General features: G+C 39.1%; 1 protein-coding gene across 1 annotated transcript in view; it reads left to right on the forward strand.

The window, feature by feature from the left end:
- The first annotated feature begins 4,766 nt into the window (after positions 1 to 4,766).
- USP25 (ubiquitin specific peptidase 25) overlaps positions 4,767 to 15,647 on the forward strand; it is a 96,536-nt gene continuing 85,655 nt past the window's right edge. The window contains 3 exon segments of the mRNA XM_009327891.1: positions 4,767 to 4,889; positions 8,556 to 8,633; positions 9,718 to 9,862. Coding sequence (XP_009326166.1) covers positions 4,767 to 4,889; positions 8,556 to 8,633; positions 9,718 to 9,862 — 346 coding nt within the window.

Consider the following 15,647-nt stretch of genomic DNA (forward strand, 5'->3'; position numbering starts at 1 on the left):
TTTTTTTTTTTTTTAAAAAAGCTAAATAGCTTTTGGACAGCTTGTTGCAGAATTGCATTTCCCTTCTTCGTATTACCTACTTTCCTGTTTGTCAGCTTCTTTTCTTCAAATTCTGCTTGCGTCTCTCATGTAATTTCTCACCTGTTTGAGGAGCGTGCTCTTTTCATTTAGAGACTTTCCCACTACCGTTTTCTCTTCTTACATTAGAACCTTTTAATTATTAGGTATGTGGTGATGAAGGATGGCAGAAAGTCGCTGTTGATGATATTGCCACAACACCACTGAGAGATACTGATAGGAGAGTGATAGGGCTAAATTGTAACAAACAGCAGTTAAAAACCAAAGTTGTCGTAAGTTTCCTGAGACTATGTCCTCACATATTCAAATATAGCACGTTCAGCTTTCTGTGGGAGCTGAGGCAAATGTGTGTTTCAAAATCGGGTAATTCGAAGTTCATTAAGAAAAAAACCGCAAAGATTCTCAAGATTGCCTTTTTTCTTTCTCCTTGAAAGAAAACGGCCTAGAAAATTTCAGCCACCCTCTGTGGCGTGCACTGCTGAATTTACTACTTCTTTAATTGTGAGGCAGTAAAATTATATGCTGATCCTCGGTACAAATCTCAACACATCTTTAAATACTATAGTGTCTCCGTTGTGTTTTAGGCTCATTTTAATTCTAACGTAATCTGCATCCGTTGAGGTTATTACTTAATGAAAACGAAAGCTGCTCGCTGACCTTCACAGGCCGACAGTGTGTGGTGTTACAGTGGCCTTTCTGCAGGGACGCAGCACGTGCCGGCGGCTTCCTGGCACTTGACCCAGGAAAGGCTGCCTGGCTGGAGAAGCTGGAACTGCTGTCAGAAACCTGTCACCTTGCAGGCAACCTGTTAAATACTGCCCCGGATTTTAAGTGACTTAATGTTATCTGCAGCCTCGTTCTTCTGAGAGTTTGTTTATTTATTAATTTATTTTCCCCCTCAAGCTAACAATGTGTGTCTCTCCACAGGATTTCTTTTTAAATTATTAGTAGCGGGCAGGATAAGCTGTTAAATAATTGTACTGACTGCTGCAAATAATGGTGCCTGACTTTTCTGATGGAATTTCATCTTGTAATGCCCCTCGGATTAAAAGTTGGGGTGGGGGGGATCTGTTGAGGCTGCAGGACAAGTTCACCTCTGGAAGACCTCGCTGCAGTGGGGTGGAGGTGCTCCCCTCCACTCTTCTTCCCCAGCCCCCTGTGTTGTCTCACCTAATTTCTTTTGGCCTGGGAAGAGGGCAGCAGCAGGCAGCGTGACTGGGAGCTGCGTGCTGGCTGGCTGAGCTGCCGGGTGCGGGTGCAGCCCCTGGGCTCCCTGGAGGCAGTGGGTGCTGCCGAGGGTGTCGGGGAGCCCCGGCTCGGGCCGAGCTGCTGGAGGTGGCCTCGGGCTGCCGGGGCTGTTGCTCTCGAGAGACAGGAGGGCAGGCGAGCCTGGGTACGTGCATGCTCTGTGATCACAAGGCCCGTTTCTTTGGGCAGTCAGGTTAGTAATTTTTTTTTTAATAGGCCTAAATGGAAAAGCCTTTATTGAAAGGCTTTCTGTTAAGCTTTTTTCTTTCTAGTCAAACCAGGCAGCTGAGCTCTTTGCCCAAACGTGTCCCTGCTATTGAATACTGTGGACTCTGTAATAGACACCTGTCTTAAAAAGTGCAATTTAACTTTTATTTAGGATTTCCATGCTGTACTATTCTGAATTTTGCGTGGCAAAATTGTTCGTGACATCTTCCCTGGTATCGCTTACCTATGGCCCGTAGCGGAATTGTCTGAGGTGAGGTGGGATCTTTGATACTTGTGCCATTAACAGGTGCAGTAAATGAGATCTTCCTGGATGTGAACACCTAAACCAGGGAGTGGAGGGCAGCATACACAGTTTCAGCCCATGAAGGAGGGGGCCTGGGTGTGTGCATTCGCTTGCGTGGTGTGCAGCTTTGACCACTGAGGCACCCCAGGAGCATCAGATCCCTGCAAGTGTGCTGTTGCTGTATGAATTTTATATTCGCCTCTTGTTGGAGTAAGTTTTCTGCAATAGTGCCTAAGTAGGACGAGGACTGCAGGAGGCTTTTTCCCCCCCCTCAGTTTCTCTCACTGGATAAAAATAGGATTAAAATAAAGGCAGAGAAACAATTCGCTCTCATAAGGCTGCTGCTCCACAGTTTAATCCAGTGGAAGTAGGCACAGCTTTGGTCTTGTCCTCTCCCTTGTCCTACCCCTGGCTCTAAAAAGAAATTATTAAAAGCAAAAAGCGGCTCTCTGATAGTTTATTGAGAGCCCGGCTGGCTTGCTGGAGGTTCAGGCAAGTGGCAGTGCTGGCTCAAAGGGAGGAGTGGCTCGTGGCCAGAGCCGGTGGCATCTGGCAACACCAGCCTAGGCTGGCTGACGTGGGCAGGAGCTAAAACCAGGACAGCTTCTGAAAGTTACTGCCACAGAGTGTGTCCTTTTGCTTCCTTGAAGTAAGTTTGCTCTCAGTCCAGTTGCAGGTGGGTAATTATCCATTTTGCACATGCTGCTGCTGTAATTGGCAGGTTTTGGCAGTCTGTGCAGACCAGTCCTGGTCGGAAAATCTGTAGTCTCTCTGCACGTCCTTTGCTCTCCACAGGTGATTTTGTCCAAGCCAAAGCTGAGATGCATTTTGCATTTGTCTGTATAAAAATACATCTTTACCTACTTTCTTAGAGGATGCAGTGTCGTGTAAGAGGTTTCTCTTTTCATGACTGAACAAAAGGAAACCCAGTTAGCAGATACCAGGCAAGGGAACCTAATTACCCCGTGCTCTAGGAAATACTGTAAGAATGAACACCTTAAAGCCAGTGCAGAGATTTAACTTGGTCTTTGTACTGCTTTTAAAATTTATGTATACATATGCCCACTTTTTAATTTACATATTTTTTTATATATATATATTTATTCTGCACATATACACACAGAAAAATCTTGAGGAGAGAGATGATAAGAGCAAAGACATGCAGCAAAGCCTTCTGGAGTTGACTGTGTGTTTTCCCTGTGTTTCAACTTCGTATCTTCATGGAAGGAGTTAGTTTTTATTTACCTATTTGGAACTTGACCAACAGCTTATTTAGAAGATGGTCAATGTATCTGTGTTGCTGGAAGCCATAATGCTCAGCGGTGTATGTGGGCCTTTTAACTGTTCCTGGGAGATATGATTAATGTGGCAGAAAATGACATTCACAGTAGTAATTGAGGGTCTTTAGTATGCTCGTCCTTTGTACATTAACTATTTTTTGTTTATTTGTTTGTAGCAGAAACTTAAAGCCTTTTTATAGAGGATTACATTCCTCTAGTCTCTCAGTGTTCTTCTCATTACAGCAACATCACATGAGGAAACTAGCTTATTAGCTACTTGTCTGCAAACGTACCATTAGCAGGTCCACTGCAGCTCATTAGAATTGTCTTTCATATAAAATATTTTGTGCAATGTCATTTGGGTTTTCCTCCAACAAATAGCTCTTGTAAATTGGTGTTGCACCAGAAAGTAAAGTAAGCGGGTTTTCTGTGGAGGGACTGAGTCAAGATGCTCTTCTCGGCATTTGTATTTTCCCTCCTCTTTCTTTTTGTCTCTAGTACAAGTTTTCATTCCTTGAAGGAAGGGATTGCCATAGTTCATTTTCATTATGTACTATTTAAATGAACTGCGTAGTGAGGCAGTAGGCCCTGTTTTCTCCTGGTAATGGTTGGACCATCTCATTTATTACTAAATGTATGACTTTTCCTGTGCTTGGAAACTGAAGAGGGTTGTTTTATCTTCTAAGTCTGAAAGTGCTTGTGTTGCAAATACAACTATTTGGATGTTGCCATGAATAAAGCCAAAGCTTACACGTACTTCAGAAGCTACAGAAATGAGAAAATAAAAAGATCAAAAGGTGGCTAATTTTTTCCCCAAATTTATCTGCAGTATAATTCAGAATTAGTCAACTTGTGAGACTTACCTTGTCCAAAAAAGCATGTGTGTAATTTAGCTTTTTGCTCTGATTTTGATAAGTTATCAGAGTTTGCAGTACTGTTGTGGAACTAATTTGGGCACAGTATCTCCCTAAGCAGATAATAGTGTAGATCCTTTTCTGCTTCACTAGTGCTGGCACAGCTACTGAGTATGCTATTGTGTGAGGTTATAAACCAGATAGTCTTAATTGGGCATTTCCTGAGAGGAAGGGAGGGATGTCTGAAAAAGGAAAGAATTGGAAATAAGGGCATGCATTCCTAATATACAAACTTGGCTTCTGTCCAGGAAAATGGAAGAACTTCCTGCTAGTTAAATCTTCCAAAAGCTGAAAGCCTGGAGATACATGCTGCATACCTCGGGGAGCCAGAGGAAGGGGGAAGGCTGGGAATAGCTTCTGGATGAAAGCCCTGGGGAACCGATTGCTGCGTGATGTGGTGGGACTGAGGGGTGTGAGCAGCTGATCTTAGGGCAGCTAAAGCATCAGCGGACCATCTCCTTCGCCGGCCAGGGATTTGGGTTGCCCTGCAGCACTTGCACCAGCAGAGTCTGGTGTCGTAGATCAAGTCCTGGAGCCTTTTTAGACTTGAGTCAAATGCAATTCAAGCTACATGGAGTATATGTGTGTATATGTTATATATGTGTGTGCATGTATAACGTAACACATCTGGTGGTGCATGTACACTGCAGATAAACGTGGAGTATTGACTCACTAAACTGGAGGATCTGTGCTGTAGGTAAACTATGGAATCTGTTGTGTAAATTTGAGGAAAGGATGGCAAATGGAAGTGGGTACAGGCAAATAAGCTCTGAAAGAACTGAAGTGGGTTTCTTTGCACCAGTAGCTGCACCTGGTTCTGTTGGAATAACCTCTTTGGATCTGCGTTTGAAGAGAGAGGTTGCTTATTGAATTGAATTCAAGTGCAGTGAGTTATAATTCAGAATTTGAACCTCTACTAATGCAAGGTTGGGAAAAACAGGGAATCGGGGAAGAGCTGTGTTGAAAAAAGGACACAACTTCTTTATGTTAGGACTGCTAGTTGTGTTCTGAATCTCCCTCGCTGACCTGATTTAATTGACATATATTAGTGTAGATGCTTCAGACATTTGTAAATACTTGTAAGCCGCCTCCTTAATATTTTAGCTTTGCTTTAGCGTTGTGAGCTTTTTGGAGTATTTTTGGTAAGCCTTTCAGTGAATTATGATCATAATTGTTTAGAATAGCTACATTAGTGTTTGTGGACGTTTGAGGGTCTATATGCTACAGTCAAATCAACTCAAGATAGCCCAGGCTCCAGGAGGAGTAAAGCTTCTAGGGTAGATTTAATTGGGCGGAGTATTAATAGGAGTAAGGAGGGTGGCTCGCTTTGTGTGTAGAAGTCTGTCCTAAGTATTCTATTCAATATCAGTTACAATACAGAAGAGACTTAATTGTTTAGCAGTTGCATTAGAAATTGATCTCCAGACTTCAGTCATGGGTAATAGTAAAATAAAATCTTCTTAAAAATCATCCTATATGCCACAATAGCATGTACTAAAATAATATAATTCAAAACAAATAAGCTTCACCCGTTTTGACTCTGGCAGTCTAGTGCAGATGCACTAAATTAAAGTTACATCAAGAATGAAGTAATCCCAGCTCTCTGAATATGAGTACAATTGTGTTTCTTAAATTTCTTAAGTGAAACAAAAAACAAAAAGAAAATTTGATCTCGCCCTCTGATTAACAAATGAGAAAAGGGTTTGCACTGTCATTTGTAATGACAAGAAATAGAATTACCGGCATTAATACAGTTTCATGGGTGATAACATATTGTCAATTTAATAGTAAAGGAGAATAATGTTGGTTAAACATGTAGTTGCAAGAAACGTCTGTACACAGTAAAGATTGTGCAGTTATGTCAGATTTGAGAGGATGAGGGGAGAGCGGTGAATGCCTGGAAGAGAAGGCCACCAGCCTAATGCCACATTAAGGAGTTTTTAGCTGCCGAATGCAGTTTCAGAATTGTTTCTGAAGACCTGTTCTATTAGAAGGTATTGAGAGAACACATTGATCAGGTGGAAACAACTTTAAATTATACTTTTTTGTTGTTGCTTTGTTTTTATCTTTTTCCTCCTCCTTCTAGGAAGGGAAGTGTATCGTCATTCTTTAACTTCTGTGTGATTTGAAATAACTCAATTAGAGATTAATGGCAGCTTGTCCACATTTACCTAAAAGCCAGTAATGTCTAAATCAGGTGTTTGTGTTCCCAAAGCAGTTTAGCTCCATTTGAGGTATTCAGGATAACTGTTAATTTTCCTCTTAATTTCTGTCACTTGTAACTAGGATTCTTATGGATTCTCTGTGTTGTTCACTTAATTACCAGTTAGAAATTTTGGAGCTGAGTGACTTAAACTCTTGGCCTTAAAAAAAAAAAAAAAAAAAAGTATATTTAAGTACTTAAATAATCTCTTGATGAGAAAGGAGCATCTCTAGGTCTGGTTCTGATCTGTTAAATGTGTATGTCCTTGGGAAGGGGGCCTCGAACCACAGCTTTACACCGGAATACTGAAATCTGGATATAAACCACAGATGTCTAGGTTTATAAGTTGCAGCTGTGCTCATAAATTAACAGCCAATATTTTGAACTGCTAAGAGATTGTTTGTTAGTAAACTATGTCTCTTCTGTCTTTTCCCAATCTCTGTGAACAATGAATATCCTCCAGACAGCCTTTCCAAGTGTTGTGTATATTATGGAAGATACAGAAATCTGTTATAACTAGTCATAATAATTTATAGTGAAACTATTTTCCATTTTATTAGCCATCACGTTGGTAGCAAGTACAAAAAGAAATCCATTTTGTTGCCATGCACTGCTCTTGAATTGCTCCTGCCAGTTTTAATGCTGTTGTAATTACTTTTCCCAAATACTCTATTTCTTTTCTTTGCTTATTGCCAGACTGAGGGGCAGGAAAGCAACTTTATAGGGGAAACAAGTCCTGCCTTTGTACAGTGCTATGAAATGCAAGAGTAAACAAATGAGGGGGTGAGGGATGGGGATAGAGTGGGAGTTTGTTTTCCTGCATCACTTCACTTTTCTTGTGCCAATAGCAGGGTTTTTAAAAAGAAAAGGAAAAAAAAAGGCAAATTGGATTGTTAGCAGTGTCCCTTAGGATCATAAATAAAGGGAAGATTGTGTATATAATTCATAAACATATTGAACTAGACGCCTTCTATTTCAACTTATTAGGGCATGAAGTAGTGCCTGCCAGGTTAATTTCACACTGGGGAATTCAGCAGTCATGCAGCTCTTAATTTCCTCTTCTACACAAAGCTGTGATAAGGAGAGAATAAGGGTATTTGAATATTTGATTACAAATAATTTGTTTTAAAGAAAAGTATTTTATAAGTAGCCGCAAGACAATTATAGTTGGGGTTTTTTTTAATTGAATTTGGAGATTAACATGAGAATGTTTATTTGTCACTGGTAGGAAATATGCTTTTTGTCTAGCAGACAAAACCCTATACTTCACAAAATCTTGTCTCTTATAGATGAAATTATTGTTTTGAGTTCAGGATGTGGTGGGCAAACAATAAAAAAGAAAAACCACTTGCAAATACCACCAAGCTTTTCTCCTTTTCCCATCTGCCAAAGGAAGAAAGGAATTTGTTAGTATGAAACAGTGGTCAGACCTCTGTCTTCATGGTTTTAATGGTTGATGGTTTTAACGGTTAACTGGAGTTCAAGGATTGTTCCAGTCTAGTGCCTGCTTTTTGCTTCCGTGGCATGGTACCTGAGCATGAGTGGAGGGAGGTGTCTGTTGTCTCTAAACAGGAGTGGGACCAGATTTTTATTTAAAAAAAAAAAAAAAAACCTAAAAATTCATATGAATTGAATATTTAAGAGACCCGGAACCTCTTACTCTTTTCTATCTCCAAGTGTTACTTGAAACTCAGTCATAGATGCTGACTGATGTTGTGATTTGGGAGGGTTGGATTCAACTGGTCTAGGAAGGTGGTTAAGACGGATTCCTAAGGTTTTGCTTTAGTCTCAAGAAACTCTGTTTTGTGTGGATATTCTTATAGTACTTCTCTTAAAACACCTAAATGATCAGTAAGGATTAATTTCTTAGTTTTGAGATAGGAATGGCTGAGAATTGTGTATGTTAAGGAAATAGTGGGATTGAGAATAATTGGGAGTTGAAGAAACTGGTTTTGATGGGAGTTCAGTCAGCTATTTCCCCTGCTGCCTTTGAAAACCAAGCTATGGAGTTTTATTTGTTTAGGAGGGCCAGTTGTGGCTTTATGTAGGCTCCTTAAACCTGTGTTGCATAAGCTCACCCATCATCAATTTTTTTTTTTTAAAACATCAAAACCAAATAACCAAAACCATTACATTTGAGAATTAAAAGTGCCCAAGTTGCAGAAACTAAGACAAACTTGAATAACAAAGGCTCCCTTTGTAGTGCATAAAGCTTACATAGAGATACTTTTAATGTTCGTAGAGAAGCATACTCTTGTAAGTAAGCGGTTTTGCTGTTGTTTGGCTCTTATCTTATCTTGATGATCTGTTTTTGTTTTTAGCACCAGCAAACATTTTTAAATCAGCTGAGGGAGATCACTGGTATCAATGACATCCAGGTACTACAACAGGCACTGAAGGTAAGATGGATGTGTCTGACGTGGAGCTGAATGTATACATCTTAACTGCCTGTGAAAGCCATAAACCCCATGCTTTCTTACTCTAGTCTTCCTTCCCTTCCATTCCCAGCTTCAATACTTTTTAGATTTATTTCAGGGGAAAAAAGCTAATCATGGTGGCTTGTTCACTTTAGAGGGAATCTTGATCTGTTTTTGTACTGACATAAAAATTAATCTGGTGTTGAAAATGAAAAGGAATGGTATGACTTGCCCTTAACCTTTGGCTAAAGTATCTTGAGATACCTTGGTGCTACTACAGCTGGTCAACTCCTGATGAGTTAAGTGTTGTTTTCTTGTCAAGATGTAGTTAAGTTTTCTATCATGGACAGGTCCTGCTCAGTATATAGAATGAAGAACTCTCCTTGAACTTGCCACCTGTTGCTAATTTGCTATTGTTTCACTGTTTTTTCAACCATTGTAAATTCTTTCACAGCCCAGAAGAGTTCTCTGATGCAAGTAAAGACTGGCAGGTCTCTGCGTTCTGTTTCCCCAAATATACATATAAATAAAATAAAAAGCCTTGTCTCCCTCAGGCAGAGCTTTTTAGCCATTTATACATGGTAAATAAGGATTTAGTGAATTTAAATTTTGTGTGTATGTATGTATATATATATATAGTTGTTGCTTCAGATTCAGCATAAATCATGTACACAACTGCCCCTCAAAAGCCAGTATTTCTGGCTTTAAAAATGAAATGGTAGATTTTCAGAAGAATTCAGCTGACTGCTGTTGAAGTCAGTGAGAGTGTGCTAATTATGCTTGTTGAGGGGTTCACCTACACTACAAGACCTTTAATTTTTTTCTGAAATAAGTGGAATTCTACCAAAGTAAGTTTTTAGATGATGTTTTATCTTAATTTTGGTTAAAAATAGTGAAGTACGCAGAATATGTCAAGTTTGGAAACTTTCTTTTCTAATCAGTATTTCACCTGAAAATACAATGTGTCATTGATCTTATAAGTTGCTTGTAATGTTGTCCTTTGCTGTTAAGAAAAATTAAAAAAGGGTGAGGGGACTCTCACTTCCTATTTTGTTGGTGCTTAAAGGACAGCAATGGTAATCTGGAGTTGGCTGTGGCTTTCCTCACTGCGAAGAATGCCAAGGTTCCCCAGCTAGAGGAGGCAACTTACTATCAAACAGCCCTTCCTGGAAATGACAGATACATCAGCGTGGGCAGCCAAGCAGACACCAGTAGGTATTTTTTCTTTTCATAAGTTTAGTTTAAAGGCAAGGAAACTAAAAACTTGCCTGTGAGATGACTGTTAACCTGCTGATAATTCTTACTGAATGATTCTTAGATTATTACGTATTCTTTCTTTCCTTATTTCAGTGTATCTTTATTTTATTTGAGCTATCCTTTAAGCATTACCTTTACATGTATGTATGGTAGTGATCAGAGGGTGAATAACTGGGTTTTCAATGTTTTTTTCCTTTTCTTTTCCCCCCTATTACAGGATTTATTTTGGGGTCATGCAGTAAATAACTAAAGGCAAAAGCTGGGTACTCTTCCATCAAAATAAAATAAAATCGGAGAAGAATCTGTGAATGTCTGTCTTAATATGCTAAAGCTTATTAAGAGTAGCTTCTCCCTGATAGGGATGACTTTCCCAAAGGGAGAAGTGAGAGGTTAGGTGTGCATTTTGTAGGAAAAGAGTAGGTATTTTATATGTGAAATTAACATTAAATATACTTAATTTTAAACAATTTTATTTAGTTGATGCAGGACCTCCCACAAACTCTATTTCTCTGAGCCTTGCAGGTTCTATTCCTTTGCTTAAGTGCATAGTTATTTTTATGGGGGGGAACAAATGTGTTAAATGTGTTCTGCAAATAAATATGGGAAATAACATGAAAGAAAAAGTCAAAGGAAGTTTTGTAGTTGAATTGATTTCTGTAAAATCTGAGTTTCTTGATACTGTATTTACATTCCAACATTCTAAACATAGATGTATTAATTGCATATTGATCCTTTGACCATATACGTAGTACATCTATGTAGCTTTTATTAAATGAGTAGAATTATTTAGCTTCACCCACAGTAGGATGTAGGATTCCCTCCCCCCCCCCCCCCTTTGGTTAGGGTGGCTACGGTGGCACCATTGTAAAGAAGTTTAGTTAGATCTCCTTGTCAGTTGTACAATTGTCTTTTTGTCTCTGGCACCTTGACATAAGCATCTCTCTCCCCCCTTTTTTTTTTTTTTTTTAAAATTAGAGATGAGTTTATTCCCAACATCTTAGATCTGAAAACTGCATTTTAATCCTTGGTATTACTAGCAACCCTGTATAAAATGCCCTGAGTGCATTATAGGTAGTTGTATTATTCCCCCACTAAGTTGTGGGAAGTGGTTTTGGTTTTTTGTGTTTTTTCTTTTTCTTTTCCCTCCTTTGGAAAGAAAACACGCACAAAACCCCACATGTATTTAATTTTCAATGTCAGAAAATTGACATTGAGGAAATGGAGACTATTTTCAACAAACTTACCACTGTTGTCATAGTCTCCGGTACTGAAGATCATCTATGGCAGTGGAATAGTAAGCTGGATTCTCTTGAATCTGTGTTTAGGTTTATTAGCAATCCGATTAATAGAAGTGTTTAGTTTTGCTGTCACTTTTTGTGTTATGCAACCTTATTGAAAATATGAGGTGACAAGGGATATGAGAGGGAAGAGTCAAGCCTGCAGAGTCTACATTACCCATGACTGATGGTCAATCTGAAAGGAGTCAGTCTTGAGTTGCACATTCCAAGCTGAATTTCAGGATTCTCTCCTCTTTTCTGGAGGGCTGGAGGCAGACCCAGATTCCTTACAGTTACATAGCGCTACAAATCAGTACTCGGGAAGCGCCAACTGCTGTGGAAAAATCAGGCAGACTTTTTTTTGCATCTTCAGTGTCTGGTCAGGTCCTCACTGGCAACAAAGATGAGAGCCCTTTGCCAGCCTTTGTTGCTTTAGTTAGACTGAAAACATGTTATGAGATAAAGGCATCTTGGCCAACTTTCCTTCATGTTGGAGGACTCATGGGGCAAGAACTAAACACCCGCAGCAGAACAAAAGTCTAAACCAATCTCTGATCATAGAGCCCCCCCCCAATCTGTAGAGATCTAGTGAAAGCTTCTTGCAAGAACCCTACAGTTCTTTTTGTTGGGATCTGCTTGTCTGTAATTATTTTGATTATGAATTTTAAAAATGCAGTACACTTAAAATGGACGAGGTTCAGAGCCCTGCATTGGTAAGTACTGTCATGTAAGGAAGCGTGGTGAAAGACATTGGGTGACCTGGGAGAAGAGAATGGAAGGGGGGGGCATAGATGGAAAACATATTCAGTAATGATAGCTCCCACCGTCAACATTCCCTTCTGCAAAGAATGTTATTAGCACTTCTCAGTAACTATGCTGAGTTGCTGACAGTATCTTGCCTTTCAAATTTGACTCCCTTTTACTATCCCACGTAGGTATAATTACATGAAGATAATTATAACTCACCCTTACTGTTCCTTACTGCTTAACTGCCTCTGTACATTTGGAACTTACGACGCTATGAGTCACTGAGCTTCACGGTCCCACCAAGTTAAGTCATCCAAACTGGGGATGAGAGGGAGTTATAGATAAATATCAGAACTGTCTTTGATGCCGCAGAAAAACTCCAGCCACTTGCAAAGGCTTTGAATGTATGCCTTTCATAAAGGTATATCACATGTATTCTGCGAGCTTGACTGACTACATTTCTTTAAAATGGTTACTTAGTTAAGGGGTAAAATAAAAATGTATGTAACAGGAAGTCATACCTTAACAATCAGTGGTTAGCCTGGATTGTGCACTGACTTTTCCAAAAGTGGCAGTGGTCATTCAGCTGTTTGAGAGTTGCATTCTGTATGTTAAGAGGTATAAGGAAACCTCATTTCTCTTATTAGCAAATGCAACACTTCAGCAGCTGCAAAAATACGGAGCGTGCATAAAATTTACTCCATCTTTAAAAGCAAAGGCTGACTTGCACAGTGTTATTCATAACGCTTGCCTTTTTGCCTGTTCAAAATGGTATGTGCAAGCACCTATAAGTGTAGCTTTTTCATGTCAAGAGTGATGCATGCTTTATCTGATCCGTTTGCAAAGGTGGTTTTTCCTTTCCTTCCTGCAATCTGTTAGTGAGCAGAAAGTGCTTTAGTATTAGGGTTGCAATGTACAAGTGAACTCCTTTTAATCTAAGATCACTTTAATGTTCTGTTTAGTAGCATGAATGCTAGGTGCTGCACTTGAAGCAAAAATAGAAGTTGTTTAGTAGTACTTTCCAATGTTCCCACTTTATTGATTTCTCTAGAAACCTTTTTTTTTTCCCATTTGCAGTAATTCAGTGTATTTTCATCTATGGCTGCACCATAGAACTATTGCACTGCTAAGCATTTATCCATTTCCTTCTCATTATTTGAGAAACCTGCAGAACCCAGGGTTAAAGGAAGCAGCAGAATGAAGAGAAGACATGTTTTAGAAGATGTATTGTCTTCAAATGAAATAGCTCTCGACAAATTCTCTCCCGCCCTTCTTTTGAAAACTCAAAATTCTTTTTCACAAAACCTGAATTATCAGTCTTTGCAATTGCACATTCCACAGCCAAGATAAAAGATTTCAAGTCCTTTTATAAGGGCATAGTACAATGTAACTATAAAATACCATGCACACCAGCTTGAGGGTTGTAGACTTCATTGCTTCTGGGGATCTGGCTTTTACATCTTCCTGTTCCTAGAGTTTGAGCCTTTGCATAGGTTTCAAGAGTCATTCAATCAACCCTTTTCAGTGAGGTAGACTTGACTGCACCTAAAACCTCCCTAAGTGATGTCTATATAACATTTTTCTTAAAAACCCTTCTGTTGTAGAAACTCTAAAAAGTTGATAGAGTAATTTGTTTTGGTGCTTCACTGTCCTTACTTTTAGACTCCTAATGTCTTGCCTAAATCCCTCTTGCTTCAGGTTAAGTCTTTTATTCTTTGTGCTATCCCCTATGAGTATTATAGTACACTTCATTCCTTTTGTCTTAGATGAAGGGTTGCATGCTTGAAGACAGTGTATCATAATGTCCCCTCAGAGTTTTCTCAGCTCTAAACTAAACAACCCAAATTCTTTCCAAGTCTTTGGATGTATTTCCTATACCTATTGTCAATTTTTCTCTCTCTTCTGGACCTTTTCTAATTGTTCTGCCTTTTTCATGAACTGTGGCATTCAAAACAATAACCAAGACTTCAGCTGAGTTCTCAAGAAAAATGGGTGAATCTCCGTAAATGTCCATGTAGTACTCTGACAATATACCTCAGTGTAACACTTGATATTTTCTTCAATGCTGTGATGATGTGAATTGCAGGTAGAACACGAATCAGCTGTAGCTCCTAGATCCTTCTTGGCACAAGTCCTGGTCAGTTCTCATTCTACAGCTGTGCATTTTACTGTTTCTGTGAGTAGAATTTGACACTAGTTTCTTCTGTCACCTTACCTAACTTGGATATTGCTATGTGTCTTCATGACATTCCCTCTGTTTCAGGGATTATTTGTGTCATCTCCATCCAGGTTCCTGGGAGTGTCTCCAGCTTGGTATGGCAGGGTCCCTACTTCAAAATGTCAGGAGTCTTGTACCTTGAGGTCCTCCTTTTATCTTACAGATTCACTTGTTCCTTTGTTCCATGACTACCTCTTTCCTTCCCATCCTTGTCAGTGTGAGAATTGTCAGTTTTAAGGTGGTGTTATCCTAGGACAGTGTAAATGCAGCTGATATGAGGAAGTTCCTGTAAGATAGTGGTGGCTAACATTTGCTAGCTCTTTCATCAATAGAGCTGTTCGGGTTGGCTAAGCAGCTGCTGAGATCCTGTGTATTCTTTCCTCATCTGGTTTTAAACAAAATTGGCATATACAGCCAATTAAATGCCTTTTAATGTAGGAACTCAAGACCATCATGACGTTTAATGTCATGTAGAAATATAGGATCTTGCTTAGCTCTGCTTGTAATAAAAAAAACCTGATGTAGTTTCAACTCCATTTTTTCTTTCTTTTTTTCCCTCTTTTTATGTTGTTGGTGTGTTGAAATTGAAGTCTTGCTGCTGGATTTCCATACTTGGCACCTGTCCATTGAACCCATCAGGCCTGCCCCTTCATTTTCCTCTCCCTGTGCCAGCGGTTGCATCACTGTGGTTGTTTATTGCCTGTCTCTGGGTTCAAATGCTACTTCAGATCTGTCCCTCATGCTGAGTTTCCCAGCCTACTTAAGTTTGAAGTTCCTACTCTCTGCCTCCTCTTGGTATAAGTAACAAGTCAATAACACAGTAATTATTTTAATGACCTAGGCACTTACCAAGTAAGAACCATTTATTTAAATGGTGATAGAAACTTCCTAATTAAACAGATAAGTTTTTTTAGAAAAGAAAGAAGATATAGATAGATAGATATAGTGTGTGCATTTACTATATATACACTAGCATATTTGTAACAAATATCAATATACAACTTAAATTGCATTGTAGAATTATAAATCATGTCAAACTCTCTGGATCTTATGTACGAGAAGCACATGTTGTTATATAATAATGTTGTAAACAAAAAATACATTTCTTAGTAAAACAGTTGAATAATTCTGCATGTTAATTTTAGTTGAATAAACATCATGAATGCACTAAGCCAGACTGTTTTGATGAGCAGTTTCTTTGTTCATGAAGAATTTTTTCAGAAGCAAACTTTTTTGTTTGTTTAGTAGCCATGGCTTAGCTAAGAACGTTTGCATTTTCTAAGGCTATGTGATATACAATAAGTATCTTTATGAGGATGAGCCAGTGATAACTAAAGCATTCTGTGGCCTAAATGAGGAGTATTACAAAACTGGCATATGTAAATTAAAGTCAGGTAACTATAAATTTGGAGAAGTGATGTTATTCTTAATTCCTTTATGAAATGCATCCCTCAGCCTATCACAGGAAACTCATTTGTGTCTGATAAGTACTTTGGG

This window comes from Pygoscelis adeliae, unplaced genomic scaffold, assembly GCF_000699105.1.
Source record: "Pygoscelis adeliae isolate BGI_AS28 unplaced genomic scaffold, ASM69910v1 Scaffold14, whole genome shotgun sequence".
In the NCBI taxonomy this organism is placed as follows: Eukaryota; Metazoa; Chordata; class Aves; order Sphenisciformes; family Spheniscidae; genus Pygoscelis; species Pygoscelis adeliae.